The 16,773-nt window shown below is 53.7% G+C and overlaps 1 protein-coding gene across 3 annotated transcripts in view; it reads right to left on the reverse strand.

Annotated features, from left to right (window-relative positions):
* Positions 1-16,773, reverse strand: part of PCSK6 (proprotein convertase subtilisin/kexin type 6) — a 159,209-nt gene continuing 142,436 nt past the window's right edge. For 2 of the 3 annotated variants that reach the window (XM_069466679.1, XM_069466678.1), the window contains 7 exons: positions 15,601-15,703; positions 14,310-14,506; positions 12,285-12,372; positions 8,256-8,359; positions 3,690-3,819; positions 1,901-2,013; positions 1-1,511 (listed from right to left, as the gene is read on the reverse strand). In XM_069466679.1, coding sequence (XP_069322780.1) covers positions 1,414-1,511; positions 1,901-2,013; positions 3,690-3,819; positions 8,256-8,359; positions 12,285-12,372; positions 14,310-14,506; positions 15,601-15,703 — 833 coding nt within the window. In that variant the 3' untranslated portion in view covers positions 1-1,413. The remainder of the gene's footprint in view (positions 1,512-1,900; positions 2,014-3,689; positions 3,820-8,255; positions 8,360-12,284; positions 12,373-14,309; positions 14,507-15,600; positions 15,704-16,773) is intronic. The other variant, XM_069466677.1, reaches the window with a different exon arrangement.

Here is a 16,773-nt window from a genome sequence, read left to right on the forward strand (position 1 = left end):
CTTGCTAAAGACGACCTTCCACATAATGACATCAGATCCCCAAACCACGAATAAAGCAATGTCCGTTTCACACTTTGGTCAGCACTCATGTTTAATTTTTTTGTGCCTTGGAAAGAAATACAGGCTCCTATGCCGTGGGATGTTAACTCTTTTATTAATTTAGGGTTAACATTGTATTTGCTTTGTCGATTTCTCTTTCGGCGTTGTGGACTTGATGAACAACAGCTGGGTTCTCTCCAGCTCATGGGGACAAGGCCAATGCGCTGTGGTCACAGAGAGGAGCAGGACAATATGGAGAAAGACGAGGTCGAAAAAATTTAAGGCAAATGTTACTCCCGTCATACAGGGAATTGTTCAAGCAGATCTGTGCACTTCAATGAAAATATATGAAACATTTGTCAAAATAATTAATATTGGTAAAAATCAGAACATGTAGCTTATAAAATGCCTACACAGGTTTGGCAGAATCAATCTGACTGTGTCCCGTAGGCTCGTAATTTACACAGACACAGAAGCGTCCACCTTAAGAGCAGGTCTCCGGAGGGCAGAGGCCAAGTGTACCTTAGAAGCAATTCCATAACGTGGGACGTGACGGGTGATTAACAATTCGCAGGCTGGGCTTACATTTTGTTAAGAGGAATTGCTCGGTGTCTCCTTAGCACCCTCCTCAGAAGGCTCTGCATCAGGTAGAGGTGAGCGCTCACCCCCTAAGACTCCTGGAGACACAGGTAGAACACAGTACCAAGGAGAGCGCGGCTCACTCAAGGGAGAATGCTGCAGAGAAGGAACCTTCCGATTTGGGTTTGGCATTTGACTTTCTAAGCCACTGCTGCGGTTTCAGAAGCAGCCGATTATGTAGAAATAGATGCTCCGTCCCCAGTGGTCATACCTTTCAGGCCCTCAAACCTATTTTATTTACAGTCTGACCAAACCGTCCCCTAGACTGCTTGGTGGCAGGAGATGAGCAGGTGGACTGCTGGCCCTTTGTCACGCATGAGGATGGCCCAGGGCTCGCTGGCCAGGCCAGTGAGATTTACTATGGAGCTGCACAAAAGCACGGGGAGAAGAGTGACGTGTTCTGCCAAGCATCTTTCCTTTCAGCTTTGGTCTTGAAGATTCAGTAAACTTATGGTCCCAGAAGCTGCTCCGAAGCCGGAGCTGTGGATTCCCAGAATTCATTTTGTTCCTGTTTAGAGTTTACCAGAAGACTGTAGCCAGCAAGCAGTGTTTGAGAGGATATCACCGTTTTGGGAACACCTCCTAAAGGGCCACCACCCACCTGGCTTGGGTGCCCAGAGAAGCTGCAGAAGGACCTTGCTCCTGGGCAGATAAAGCTGTCAGATGCAGGGCGCCGCCCCTGACTGGCCAGTAGTCTGGAGGAAGGTGGACGGACAGATGGGCGGCCAGGTGCCCCTACCCAGCCAGCAGGCACGTGCGGCAGCAGAACTGAATGAAGAGCTTCCGTTCGCAGAGCCGGTTGGACTTCACCATCTCACAGAACGTCTCGTCAGCTGGGGCCCCGCGTCAGGAAGGAAAAAGGAGGGAAAGATCAGCTTTCGGGCCAGTTAAGATTGTTTCCATCCTTCCACTTTGCTGTGGTACACTGGGTAGGGGGGACAGAGAGGGAGGCTGGTGGCACCCCGGCAGCCCCTGGACTCCCCCTTCTACAATGTGCTTGACTGCGCAAGCCCAGTGTGGCAGAGGTGGCACCCCGTGCACAGGGGCTCTTGCTAAGTCTAAGTGACCTGGGGGAATTCACAAGGGGGGTATAGGGGCTGGCATGGGAGGGGTCTAGGGAGAACACCTGGGCTGGGCCAGCAGGGCCCTTGGGGCACATGTGCATCTTTTTGGACAACTGTGCTGAGGGAGGCTGAGGGCCTGTCACCCTGCCGGTGCTCACCGTTGCTGCACGTGTGGTTGGTGATGCAGGAGGTCCCCAGCTGTGTGAAGCCTGCCTTGCACCTGCTGCAATTCCTGCTGGAGCCTTCACAGCTCAAGCAGTTCTCGTCACACCTGTGGGAAGATACGGTTCCTGCTGCAGCTCGGGGAAGAGGCCCCACCGCTCTGGGCACCCTTCCTGGAGCCCTCCTACCCTCCTGGGACCTCATCCTGGCCCCCTCAGGTTTGGTCCTCTGTTGAGAGGCTGCAACTGTGTCCTCCATGATGACCTGAGACATGGGCCATGTGTTTGCATGTCCTTCCTCCTATCCGCCCTCATATTGCCCTGGGAGGGCGGAGACAGCCATGCCCAGGTGGTAGCAGTGTGCCCGGGATGGGAGGACAGCCCTGCTGGCCACTGGCACCCAGCTCACACATGCTCCCTCCAGCAGCTGCCGGGCTGTGATGACTGTAGGCTTGGGGTCAGGGCCAGACTCTACCCAGGGACGTGACAAACCTGACTCTGGAGCTGACCGGAGGGGCTGCTGCCGCCCACCAGGCTGAGCCTCCTTTCTAGCATGTGCGCCAGGGAGGTGGGGAGATGCCCTACAATCCCGGCTCCTCCCAGACAGTCCTGGCCCAGCCTGGGCTGACAGCTTCCCCTCCCGTGGAAACGAGTACCCAGGAACTCCCATCCTCCAGTGCCCAAGGAGAGGTTTGTGGGGCTGCCTGCCTCCTGCCTCCTGGGGGCAGGGGATGCCAACACCTCTGGGTGCCCGAGGGGGTCCAGCTGCACAGTTGTGTGCATACTCAGCATCCCCTGAACTCCAGGGCGTTTGACAAATGGCAGTGATTAACACTGTTTGATTCTAAGTTCTCCCTGGGTTGCTGTACTTAATTATCTGCAAACCAGCTGGCTGGTTAAAAATGAAAGGTTTACTTCAGACACCTGTGTCCACGGCCCTGCGCAGGACGCAGCAAGGCTGCACCTTGCAGGCGGGTGGCAAATTTCCTACTTCAAGTCAGTAGATGGGGCTGATCCTTGCACAGGTACATACCCCCACCAGACCCCTTTTTTGTGGGTCACATAAGTGCAAGAACTTAGTGGTCTCTCATAGGGTTTTGTTTGTTTGTTTTTAAGGGAATAGGTTACAACCCACAGCAGTTCTCATGCACAACCTGGGAGGTGGACTCCTGCGTGGGGTGAATCTGCTGGTGCTGCCACGTCCCCAGCTGGAGCTGCCCTGCCCTGTGCCTGGGCTCTGGGTTGTGATGTCCCGACACAGGGCAACGTTCAGCAAGACACGAGGGCACCAAAGCAAATGGCTTCTCCTTTAACGGCCCATGTCCAACAACAAAAGGGAAGACTACAAGGCCCAGAGCCACCAGGTAAGAACGGCGGAGTGTGGGGCACGTGGGGGAAACGTGCGAGGAGGGTGAGAAGGGTTAAAGTACATGCACACGGACTGCATAGGAAATGGCCTTAGAATGAGCAGACTGTTGGGATCTTTTTACTTTCTCTAAATATCTCATTAAAAAATTTTTTTTGAAACTCGAAACATGGTTTTCCTGATGACCACCAGTGGGAAAGATGCACCCTGGGCTGGGGCACAGGTCAGGGAACCCCGTGGAGTCCGCACTGGGGAGTGAGCTCCCAGGGGCAGGCACCTGGCTTCTCTGCTTCCCTGCAGCAGCCCCTCCCCCGGCCCCTGGGGAAAGTGCCACCAGACTCGGCTCTCTGGCCGTGCCCTCGCTGGACACAGCTGACCACCAATCCCCAGCAGTGTGGGTCTGAGCCGGGAAGACCATACCTTCGACACACTTTGTGGGGCAAACCCGGCATCTCCTCTGGGTAGAACCCCTCACCACAGGTTGGCACACATTTCCAGTCTTGGAAGTGAAAGTTTTTCGCACAGTGGATACATTCTTCTCTGCTGGGCCCTGAGAGGTGCAGGAAAAGAAGCAGATGACAGGGACAGCCACTGGTGACTGTGGTCCAGGCCCGCTGCAGCGCCCTGGGAGAGCCAGGGTACCACCTGAGGCCAGTAGCACAGCTGGCATTTCCCAAGTGCCTGCCGAGGGCTGGGCTGTCTTCACCCACTCCCAGGAGGTGGGCATCCCCATCCCCGTGTCTCAGAAGGGGACATGGAAGGCATGAGCCGATCTCAGCGGGGAGCACACCTCCCCACAGCCCGTGCCTCGGTGATCGGCCCCGATTCCAAACACTTCCTTTCCCACGGGGCCTGGGCCCGCTTCTGCTAGAGCCAGTGCATAGCCATGTGCCAGCCACGTGTGGCTTTGAGCACTTGAAATGTGGCTGTGCCACACTGACATGTGCTGTGAGCACACCTTCCATACGCACTGGGTTTCAAAGTCTTCGTCTAAAAAAGGATGTACAACAGCTTGTTGATTTTTTATATGGCTACATGTTGAAATGGTAATATTTTAGATGCATTAGGTTAAATAAGATATGTTGCTAAAATTATTTTTGCCTGTTTCTTTTTACTTTTTAAGATGTAGTTACTAGGCAACTTAAAATTGCATCTGTGGCTTGCATTTTGACAGAACACTGGGGAAGGTGACATGGGGGAAATTAAAGATTTTTACCAACAGAGGAGAAAAATGACAAAGGGCTCATGGGGCAGGGAGGAGCGACCAGAAGAGACAAAACCTCTGAAGGAAGGATCCAGAGTCACAGAGGAAAACCTTTGGCTTGGCCCAGAGTCAGAGGAGGACTTGTCCGCCCAGGCCAGATGCTGGACCACAGTGACTAGACTGAGTGCCTCCTCTGGGCCAGATGTCCCCAGGGAGCACCTGCTGGGATGTCAGAGAGGCAGTGAGGTGCCATGGCTGGCAGCCTAGAGGGTTAGATGTGGCAGGGAACCATCTCAGAAGCTCTGTGACAATCACAGTGCCTGGGGAAACCTTTGCCCCACCCACTTAATTTGATTATGGTCTTAGGTGGGGGCCTGGCAGCTAATGCAGTGGTATCTCTTCCTCCCGGAGTAAGTCTGGACCAAGCTGGGGCCTCTCCTTGTGTCAAGGGAAGATCCTAGAAAGGTTCTGGAGCCCGGGGTCCCCAGGCACAAGGCTCAGGGCTCTGGGGCTTGGTCCATATCTTAGAACCACAGCTGTAAGCCTGGGAGGGGATTCCGAGCTCCTCCTTTGATAGCCAGGAAGAATGAAGCCGAGGAGGCCACAGGATTTTAAGCAGGAGGCAGAAGCGCAGCCCTTTGGGGTGATGGGGCTTCTGTGATGGACCAGCGTCTCCAGGTAGGGCATCCTCCCCTTTTCCTGCGGTGCAGTGGAAGAGCTGCCCCCCATAGCATTCTGTCTGGTTTGTGTTGTTCTAGAGTGGAAGTTGCTCTCATGCTTTGGCCAATCCCACCTCTCCCCATGGCAGATCTCCAGGGTGGGGGTGTTCACAGGTCAGGTGTGGCGGGTGGGTGCTCACGGCAGGCATCACTCCGCGTCGGGCCTCGGGAGCTGTGCGGTGCCCGCCACTGTCCTTCTGCTCGTGCCTCACCTGCCGAACCCCGTCACCCCCTCTGCCCCACCTCCAACACTAGGGCCGCTCGTTCTTGTGTGTACTTAGTTTCATGCTCAATTTATGAAACTTAAAAGTTAAACGCATTGATTTGGGAAGATGAAAAAGCTCTGGAGATGGTGTGAGATGGTTGCATAACAATGCGAACACACTTAATGCCACCAAACTGTACACCTAAAAATGGTCAAGATGGTAAATTTTACGTTATGTGTATTTTACTACAATAATAAAGCTTATTAAACATACATTTTCTAAGTAAACTACTTTTACAACTATTAAAACTTATGAATTTTAGAACTCAGTGAAAGTCTTTTAAGGATTCCATTAAGTCACAAGTCTTTATAGGCTTTGAACGCTTTAAAAGCACCCACGCTCGTAACAATAATAGCAAAATGGGTTATGCTTATACAGGACTCGCTATATCATTTGTGGGCCCAGTACAAAGTGAAAACATGTTGTCCTTGTTCAAAAAGTAGGAAAAACATGCCACTGCAGGTACTAAGATAGAAAACATTTTCTTTTCTTTTGCGCACGCGCGCGCTCTCTCTCTGTCTCTCTCTCTCAGCCTGTTGCAGTGTTTTTGCTATTTCAGGTCATGCTCTCTCAGGCACTGGATGCCCAGGAGCGAGGGCTGACCCTCACAAGTGCCTGGCCACTGCCCCTTGACTTGGTGTGCGTGTGCCCACGTGCATGTGCCCCACCGGCTGGGGAAGTCGAGTCCCGCAGGTCCACTACATCAACCCACGGTGGACAGGCCACCCCCAAGCATCACAACCTCTGCGCACCTGGACTGCAGAAGGACGAGAGGCTCATCCTCATTGAGTCTCCTGCCAAGAGCACCAGGACACTGAGGGCTCAGGGTGGGGACAGATGCCACCACACTCTGCTCTGAGGATGCCACCAGGCACTTATACCTGCCCTTGCTCCTGCCCACAACCCTGTCCAGGTCCCTGAGCGGGTGGTGGGCAGCAGTGATCACCTGGTGGGAGGAGAGAGGGGAAGGCCAGGTGGGTCTCTAGGGCACAGCGAGTGGGTGGCTGGGAACAGCTGCCTCCAACGAGGCCCACACCTGACATGGAGCAAGAAGCCCCCAGGTGACTTGGAGCGGGGGAGTGGGTCTCTCCCCCTGGTGGCCACCTGGGCATGGATGTACATGCTTCCAGGAGCTTAGAGAGAACCAGGTGGAGGGCATGGGGAGGAGGGGAGACCCCTGCCCCCACCCCAAGAGGTTTAGACTTGCACACTGTTGAATTAAACACCTGAAGTGACAAAGAAGTCACCGGATTGAGATGAGAAAACCTCCAAGTGACTCTATAAAGCTTTTTGCCATCAGGAAGTCTGGGGGCTTGGAGAAAGGAAAGTAAATGGAATTACTGAAATCAAAACAATTAGTTATAAAACCATGTGCCTGAATGTTATGAGTTCAAGTGACTATGAAATTTAAATAATCAACATCAGCAATGCTTCTTCGTCAACCTGGGCTAACAAGTCAAAGAAACAAAGAATAAAAATGATAGAGCTGGGCTTGGTGGTGTGCACTTGAAGTCCCAGCTACTCAGGAGCCTGAGGCAGGGAGAGTCATCTGAGCCCAGGAGTTCAAAGCCAGCCTGGGCAACATTGCAAGATCCTGTCTCTTAAAAAAAAAAAAAAAAAAAAAAAAAAGCAGAAAAATGTTATATAAAAAGGCAACAGGGCAAACTGCTAGGGACACTGCTGAGCTGTCAGCAGGTAGAACCCTTCCAAATGCTGGGCCTGGTGCCTTTTGGGGCTGTCCCAAGAGGGAACTGAGGAGGGCACCTGTCCCACAGGTGGCCTGGGGTCGGCCCCAGTCATCACTTGAAGCCACAGCCTTGGCTTCTCAGGCATGTCTACTCTGGGACCGCATAGCAAACGGTGACATGGGGCTCTCATGGCCGCACCAGGTGGCATTTCTGATGAGAACAGTATCACGGCAGCAGGGACTGCTGCAAAAGCTCGATCTCACGTGAGTTTCTGAGAATGGACCAAAGTGCCGGGAGCAGGAAGAAGAGCTACGAGGAGACAACTTAACCCAAACGTATCTGAGCCCACAAACTCATGATGTGCTTCAACTTACCTGTGCAAAGAACTGTGCAAAATAAAACCCAATAAAACAAATGAATTCTCCACTTTGCTGCATAAAAGCTGTGCCTGGGAGACATCTGTGCTGTCATCTTTGTGGGGAATTGTAAAACGTATAAGTTGTTTATAGAAGTCTTTTCCTCTTTGAATAAAATGTTCAGAATAAGCGTGGAAAGGTACAAAACACTAAGGCTATGTTTTAAAACATCCCCACTCCCATCTGGATTCCTCTCTGCCTCTCGGAGTCGCTGAGCACCAGACAAGGCGGCCCCCAGCAGTCGAGCATCTGTCACCCTGTTCACCGCTGCCTGGCTGGGTCTCTAACGCCAGAAACCCAGGCTGCTGTTCAAAGCGGGCCCTTTCATTATTTGGGTTTTTGTTTGAAATTTTTGAAATTGTGGTAAAACATACATAACACAAAATGTACCATCTTAACCATTTCTGAGTATACAATTCAGTGGCATTAAGTACAGTCCCAATGTTATGCAACGATCACCACCATCCATCTCTAGAACTTTCTTCATCTTACCAAACCGAAACCGTACCTATTAAACATTAAATCCCCATTTCCCCCCCCCCCCACGTGGGGCCTTTGTGTTTTGTTTTGCTTTGGAGTGTTTTAATGCTGCAATAAATGAAGAAGCCCATGAAGTCCTAGAGCTTTCCCGGTTTCAAGATAGCCTATCCATGCCTGTCCCTGCAAGGAGACAAAAGCAGGCGGCCGACTCACCCACGCAGGTGCGGCAGGTGTGATGGCATTCCCCGCATCTGATCAGCTCCGAGTCGAAGTAGGTGCCCGGCCCACAGTCTGGAATGCAGCTGCCCCGTGCCAGGCTGTGGAGAAGAAAGAGGCAGCTTTCCACATCTGTTCCCAAAGTCCCTCTAACGCTTTTCCTGAGAGGAAATGAAAGTTGCTGGACAGGGATCTTTGTGTCACTGCAGCTGCCCAGCTAAGGAAAGCTGGGAAGCTGTCCTGAAGCCAGCGGGAGGTCATGCTGGAAGGGCCGCCCTGGCTGGGGAAGTGGAGCCTCCACCATTAGGTGGTGGGTGCTGGGCTCCTTCTCCAAAGCCCGTGGCCTGGGTCCCCTGGTCCCTGGGCAGGGATCAAGACCTTACACTTTCTCCTGCTTTGTGCCGGCTTCTCCTTACTGCCATTTCTCCAACTCAAATCCAAGCGCAAGAGGAGAAGTGGAACCATATGGGTCACTACTGGTGGCATGCTGGCTCAGTCTCATGGCCAAGTCCCCCTCGAAGTGTCAGCACTTGTGGGCGTGTATGTGTGTGTGTGTGTGTGTGTGTCAGGGGGTGGGGAGGGTGTTTGGCTGCAAGGCTGACCCTGAACCCAGATCTGCTCCTGCCTCTCCTTTGCTTCAAACCTTCCCCAGCTTCACAACAAACTTGAAATAAAATCCCTCCTTGGGCCCTGGCAGGCCTGTCTGACGCAGCTCCTGCCCTCCTCTCACACCTTCCCTGCCTGCCCTCACCCCACTCTGGCCAGCCCAGGGCTGACTGAGGCACAGACTCCAAGCTAGACCACCCACGCCGACCACCTCTGCACCTCCCGGCTGTGTGACTCCAGGCAAGCCAGCCAACCTCTCTGCACCTCCGCTTTTTTCTCCAGTTAATTGGTTCCTGAATCACACAGTTGCTTGGAGGACTCAATGAGCAAATGCATGTAAACCTTCCGGTGTCTGGCAAACAGCAGTGTAAATAAATGTCACCTACTGTTATTTCTTCAGTTCCTTAGATTGTAGTGTGTTTGATGCACACATTGTAAATGGGTTTGCCACTAAACATCTGTCAGATCCAGAGATTCCTGTTATGAGACTATGATTTGTAAGAGGAAATATATATTTGGTCTTTGTCCCGGAATGCAGCTCCTAAAACGCTTGGAATTACCACAGTGATAACTGCCTTTTTGTATGCTAACGACTGGTGGGGGGTGGGCTTCTGGATAGCCTCTGCATGGGGGCTGGTTGCCAGGGGAACCAATCCCATGATTAGAGGGTTGGAACTGTCAGGGCCACCACCAAGAGGGGAGAGGGGGCAAAGGTTGAATCGTCACCAACAGCCAATGATGTCATCAGTCGTGCCTATGTAATGAAACCTCCATAAAACCCCCAAAGGACAGGGTGTGGAGAGCTTTGGGGTCAGTGAACAGGAACACATCCCAGGTGCAGGGAGGGTGGCGCAGTCCAGCTCCACAGGGATGGAGGCTCCAGTGTTCTGGACCCTTTCAAACCTGGCCCCTGTATCTCTTCATGTGGTGGCTCATCTGTTTCCTCTGTAACACCCTTTACAGTAAAGGGGTAAACGTAAGTCAAACGTTTCCCTGAGTTCTGGGAGCTGCACTAGCAAACTAAGAACTCGAGGAAGGGGCTGAGGCAACTCTGATTGGTAGCCATTCAGTCAGAAGCGCAGGTCACAACCTGGGGACTCGTGGCTGGTATCTGAAGTAGGGGGCAGTCTTGGGGGGCTGAGCCCTCAAGCGTGGGGTCTGACGCTCCCTAGTCGTGTCAGAGTTGAGCTATATACCTTACAGGACACCCCGCTGGTGTCCACTGGGGAATTGCTTGGTGTGTGGGGAAAACCCACACACATTTTGGTGACCCAAAGTGAAGCACGTTGCATGGACTGCGTGAGACTAGGAAACGTATGCAGGTTCTCACGCCCCTCTGCGCCGATGGTGGACGCCTGTCCAGGGCTCTGCCTTGTCACGGGGCCAGGGCTGCTGCAAAGGGCAGTTAAATCATGTCTTTAATAACTGACATTCCCCTGCGAGCATTTATCCCGCTAAAGAGATGGATAGCTGGGAGGCAGTGGCTTGGCTGCTTTCTCGTTGCTTCAATGTGACAGCAATGATTTGAAGTCACAGCTTAAGAGGATATTGGGCAATATAGAGAAGCTTTCTGCTCATTACTGCTGACGATGTTTTCAGAGTCTGCACACCTCTCCGAAAGCTCATCACTGCTGGAACCACTGCTTCTGTTCGTGCAGCTATTGCCGAGAAGCGTTTTCTCCCCATGATGCTATCCCTGACCGAGTATCTGACTTCCCACCTCCGCTTCCCCTCCTGTGGGACTGGAGGCAGAGATGTGGCCCTGGGACTGCTCAGCACTTCTCTCCTGGGAAACAGGCAGGTTCCAGGGAGCTGAAACCACAGAGTCTCCTCTCCCTGACACCTTCAGTTACCAGCCTGGGTTAAGGACCCACTGCTGGGCTGCCTGGCTCCCAGAGCCTGGGGCATGACAGCTGGCCTCTCCCAGGCCCCCAGCCACAGCTGCAGCTGAATGTCTCCTCCTTCCTCTTCCTCTTCGGCTCTTTTTCCTTTTGGGGATCTCTGTCCTGGACCAGTTCAGCCTTTCCCTCCTAATCCTGCCTTGTCCAGCTAACAGGTTTAAGTGACAGCAGGTGTGATGTGTGACTTTGGGGGTCCTGCTTCCCCTTCCCACCCCTGGGGCTCCCAGGTGCTTGGGACCCTCTCCTCCCCAGTACTCTGATCTGGAAGAAAGGGACAGGCTGAAGGAAACCTCACGAAGGCAGCAACATAGTGCCTCCTGGGGAAACAGTTCGTCTCCCCTGTTTGCAAAATGTGAATAATAACTACCTCTACTTCATAGGTTGCTGCAAAGATTAAATGAGGCGCTATGTGCGAGAATGTGGAATAAGAGCAGATATACTCAGTACGTTTTCTTCCTTCATTCCTTACTCCAAAAAACTCCCGCTCTATGACGAACTCCAGGCCCAGGAGCCTTTGAGAGGAGACAGGGCTGCGGCAGGGGGCTGCAGCCCTCCAGTGCCTCACTGGGCAAAGGCTGCTCCCCGCCCGGACAGCAGCATCCTCCTCGTCTGCCAGCCTGCGGGAAACGCAGAGGCTCAGGCTCCTCCCAGACCCACCGCACCAGAATCTCATTTGAACCTGAGCCCTGGAGATCCCCGCACACCTCTCCTCTCCACCTCTGCGAGAGGAGCTGCTCTCACGACCCCTTCCCTTCCTTCCCCTTCCTTCCCGGCAGTGCAAGCTGGGTGCTCGTCCCTCCACTGTGGGAGCGGCCGTAGTGCAAGTTCCACCAGAACGCTTTATAAGCTTCTAGAATCTAGAGAGTAATTTGGAGGAACAAGTAACGTATATTTGATTACATCAAATGCAATTTGGTTGCATTAAATGGGCTAAACAAATGTTTGGAAATATTCCAGTAACAATCATTCACCCAGTAACATGTTTCTAAAGGAAACGTGTGTCAAGCTTCACGGCGCTGAGCTTGGTGGGACAGGGAGAATGAGGAATCTGAAATGCATCCTCAGGGAGCGATGAGGATGGGGGAAAAAGAGAGAGAAGACCGAGTGGGGACGAGGGAAGGTGGGTCAGCCACCACCGCCGACCCCTGGCCCAGACTGGAAGGGGGACTGGAGTAGAGGGAGTTACTGGTGCCTAAAAGAAGGTCTGTGTTTCCGGTTGGAGCCCCTCACCCTCCAGCAGCAAGCGCTACTTTATGCGATGTGATCCAGGTGCTGCTCTGACCAGTCCTCCAAATGCTGTGTAACATGCAGAGATGCACCCGTCCTCTCACTTTCCATCTCAATCAACCGTCTCTAGGTGGACATGCAGTTTCCACAGACTCGGAATCTTTACCCTGAAACGCTTTGGGTTTTTGAAATTTTAGCATTTAGGAAAAGATGCAAAAACTTGGTAAATCAATGGGAGAAACTAAAAAGCACCTCCACACTTTGATTCTTCAGGTTTCCAGGGGAATTTTACCTGAATCCTTCTTTACAGACAGTACATTTCTCGGGTTCATCCACGCACTTTTTACAGCTTGGGTGGCATTTCAGGCAATTTTTCTGACCTGGAGAAAAAAAGAGGAGGGACAGCATTGATGGGAATCAAATGTGGGCAAACGAGCCCCAGCATTTCCAAGCGGGGTTGGTAGGATGGCTCTGCCCCCGTGTCCCTCTCCAGGATGGATGGCACAGTGCTCAGCCAGCAGAGGCCACGTGACACCACGTGCCCAGGGCTTTGGGTCACAGGTCCCCACCTTCCTTTTCTAGGATGAATTGCTCCTGCCACCGCCAGGCTTTGCAGGTAGTCCCTTTCCAGAGGAGACAGGCCCTGCTTCTGCTTATTCAACAGTGACTGAGGCCAATTCCTGGCTGGCTGAGCGGAGTTTAATCAGGTGGAAATCCTTACCAACGTGACCAGGTGTGTGTGGCAGAGGCCGAGGATGCCACAGCTCCCCCCTAGTGCGTTCACAGGGGCCTTTCCTGAAGACCTGCAGTTCTATACGGTGAGATGGGAACCTAGGACAAGCTATCATACCTCCCAGGGGAATTCTGGGTCACCCCTCCTCTCACCTGCATCTGCAGAGGTTGTTATCTGGGTCATTCACGTTGGCACCTCATTAAACACGGCCTTGTGCCATGCTAAGTGTTTGGGTGTTCTGGGCCTGGGAGCCAAGGGCTGCCTGCTACACCTCTGTGTGTCCTCCTCGGGGCCCCACAGGTGACATTATTCACACGAAGCAGCTGCTCAGTGAGGACGTGTTAGGTGAATGACAGTGGCTGACTCTGTGGCCTGGGGAAGGGGCCAGGGATAAAGACACCCCCACCCTGAAGGCAGGTCTGGCTGGCAGCCAGGGCAGGTGTTTGCAAAGGCTGTGAAATGTGTCTTGCATGACTTTTTGTTTCCCCTCTAAAGAGTCTGGTTATTTGATGGCTTCATATGTTTTTAAAGATTTCCTGGCTCCATCTCCAGTGGCAACAGCAGTGCCATGACAGGGTGGATCAGTGACCCCCTCCTGTGCAGCAAAGGCCCAGAGAGGAGGGCTGTGGGAAGGCCTGCTACCTACAAGACCACACACGCCAAATGGTAGCTTCTTTAACTTGTTTGAGAATTATTCCCCCATTAATTTAACCCAAACCCTCTCTCCTGTGGGCATGTGGTCCTGGTCCTGGGCCCAGAGCCCCTGCCCATCCCCCGGCCCTCGTGGGACAGGTGGGACAGCAGAACATCTGGTTTTGCTGCTCTGAGCTCGAGTCCCACCTCTGTCACAGCTAATGGTGGGCCTTGAACCTCTCTCAGCTCCGATCCCCACCTGCAAGATGGGAAACCATTGACCACCTCTTAGGGGTGTGGTCACCGTCTGTCCAGTGTGCCACAAAGGCTAACCTGCTCCTTCTGAGCCCAGTTTACATCAGTCAGCAGGCTCCTCTTCATTTGCGGAGGTCTGCAAACCTGCCCACACTTAAACCCCAATTTCAGCTCAGCAGCTCTTCCTAGGAGGGCCTTTCCCCCAGTTTCAACCACCAGCTCCACAAGCTCCGGCTGAATGCCCTGATCCCCGCCCAGTGCACACGGCCTGTGTTACAGAGAAGCTGACAGCATAGTTTTTCCTGGAGGAGAAACTATAGGACAGACAGCAGGACATCTTCTTCTAGTATCTCGAATCAGACTGAGCCTAAGAATGGCAGCCCTGAGCCATCTCTCTGCCCACCCTCAACAGTGGACATGGACTTGCCGACGTATGAAACCCCCTGGCCTGTCAGGATTCATTCCAGCGTCACTTTGAACTGCTCCTGGCCAGGTCTGGGGGTGAAACGCTGTTAGCCGAGAGGCCTGAGAGCTTTGGTTTCACCGTCTCCCCCTCCCTCCCCTGTTAAGGGTCCTTACTCAGAAAACACAGTACAGAAAGCAGAGGGCTGGGAAATTCTCCCAGTAGAGGGGACACCAGCCCAGAGAGGGGAGAGCTGGCTCATCCGTTCTTGTGCCCAGGGACATGCCACTTACTCTCATCGGCATAGAATCCTGCAGGACAGAGGGTCACACAGGTGTTCATCTCCTGGTGGTGATAGAATCCACGGCGGCAAGACAGGCACTGCGTGGGGCTCCTGCTGGAGCAGGTCTCACACCCCTTGTGACACCGGCGACAGCGTCTTGCTGCTGTGTCCCCAAAGTAGCCCAAGGGGCACACACTCACGCACTTCCTGTGGGAGCAGGAGCAGTAGCGGGTGAGGACCCGCAGGGCCTTGCCAACGCAGCTCAGCCCCACGGCCGCCCTGCAGCACCACCCTGAGTCAGCAAAGGGCCCGGGGGGAACGTCAAACCCTACACCCCTTGTCTTGGTGAGTGCAGTGTGAGGGCGAGGACTTGGATAAGAACCTGGGAGTTGTTTCCTTTCAAAGCAGGCCCAGTGGGAAGTCCTGAAACTGTGTGTGGCTTCCCATAGGCACCATGATGTCGGTATTTGACTTTTGGAGCTTTTGGCTCTGGCAAAACCCACGGCATCTCTTGGGCAGTGAGAAAGCCAGCAGGGTGACTACTTTTGCAATGTGGCAAGTTGAGTGCACTTTGGGAACTCGAGGATACCAGGAGAGCCACATGGGCACCCTGCTCCACTGTGCAGGGCCACACCCCTGCTAGGGCCCTTGTGGGTGTGCGCCAGCGACTTGCAGGTGCATCTGTCACCCAGGCCTTTAGAACACCCAGCAGTGCCCTGTCATCATGGCCTCCTGGGCCTGGCATGTGTAGCACATGGTAGGTGCTCAGGAAAGTTTGTGAAATGCATGAATGGACAAGACAGCGGCTGCAAGACCGGCCAGGAAGAGAATTTGAGAAAGTGGTGATGCCAGCAGCTGGAGGAGTTCAGGGCACAGAGCTCAGGGCTAGACGACAAGGCCACACAGGAGTGCACAGTCTGATGGAGAGCGAGGTCCCCCCAGCTGGCCCAGGGAGGCCAACAGTCCTGGGCTCTCGAATCCGGCTTGTCTGCAGTCCCCGTGGGGCAGCCGTGGTGTGCTCAGTGTGATCCGTTTCTGTCTAACAGTGTGGATACAAAAAGGTTTATAAGCATGGACGCCACAGTGCCACGGCTTCTGATTTCTCCATAATAGATATTGTGTGATCAGAATACAAACCACTAAAAATTTTAAAAGTCCAAAGCAGTTAACCACAATGTGTTATGTTTTCTGGGGTGTCATATTAATTCCTAATTAGGGCATCAGGTCGTGGGGGGGCTAAGAACACAACTCAGAACAGGCCGCCTGAGCAGCACCCTGGGGGGCTCCAGGACACGCATTACCTGCTGGTCTTGACACTCCCCAGGCTGAAGTGGACGCAGTTCAAGCACTGGTCTGCATTGGGGCCGTCACAGCCTTTGTCACCACACTCCGGATGGCACGCACCTTAAAGAAACAAGCATTGCCTTTCATCCAGAGAGACGCCTTCTCAATCAAATGCAGTCCTGTGGGTCCCCTCATTTGGATGTCGCAGCTCAGCAGGCCCTAAGGAGTGGCCGGCCCTGCTGGGGAGTTCAGTCACCCCCAGAGCTGAGCCCCAGTGGGCTCCAGTGGCAGGCAGGGAGTCTGAGTGCTCTGACAGCACAGAGCAAGCCAGCACCCAGGGATAGATGCAGGACCCAGATCAGTGGGGAGGGAGGAATTGTGAGCACCTGGAGGAGAGGTGACGGGGGCGCAGAGGCCGGGAACAACTCCGTTCAGTTTATTCACTGGCACCAGAGAGGCTCATGCTGGTACCAGCCGGCACTTTTGATTTCCAGGGTAAAGGACAGAGCAACGCAACAGGGGGTGTTCATGGTGTTAGGGAGGCTGCGATGAGCAAACACGGATTAGGCAGGAAGAGGGGAGAGAACTCCCCACGTGCCACTGTGCTGGGAATGAGGATGGATGTGCCCGGTTCAGGACTACCCCATGTGGCTGTCACCAGGCAGGTCTGGGGTGGGCAGAGACAGAGCCTGGCCGTGCCACCTGCTGCTGCTGCTTTCTGTGCACGGCTGGGCCCCTTTCAGCACGCCTCCTTATGGCTCCTGCACTCCGGCCCTCAGTGCTGGGCCACCACGGTCTTCCGACTGGTCCCCAGTCCTAACTCTAAGGGCCTGTGTGTTGTTGGAAAAGTGACGGAACTGCAGGGGAACTCAGCAGACTCCAGCAAACCTCACCCTTCTAGGTCCTTCCCAGGTGACCCTCAGAGATGAGCCCTAGGCCGGGGCGGGGCACGTCTGCGGGCGTCCTCGCCTTCCTCATGTGCAGAAGTGACACACTTCGCAGCACTGGGGTGGGACTCCCCGCCTAGCTGCCCACCTGTCCCTCCTGCACTGGTGAAGTGGCCCAGGAAGACTTACTGGATTGTTCTGAGGAGACGCAGGGAGGACTAAGCGGGGCATACTACCGCTTTGGGTTTGGAGAAGAAAAAACTTTTCTCCAAGGTGTCAGTTGTTGGGTTGGGGCCTTGGGGG

The sequence above is a fragment of the Eulemur rufifrons genome, chromosome 3 (assembly GCF_041146395.1).
Source record: "Eulemur rufifrons isolate Redbay chromosome 3, OSU_ERuf_1, whole genome shotgun sequence".
Classification (NCBI taxonomy): Eukaryota; Metazoa; Chordata; class Mammalia; order Primates; family Lemuridae; genus Eulemur; species Eulemur rufifrons.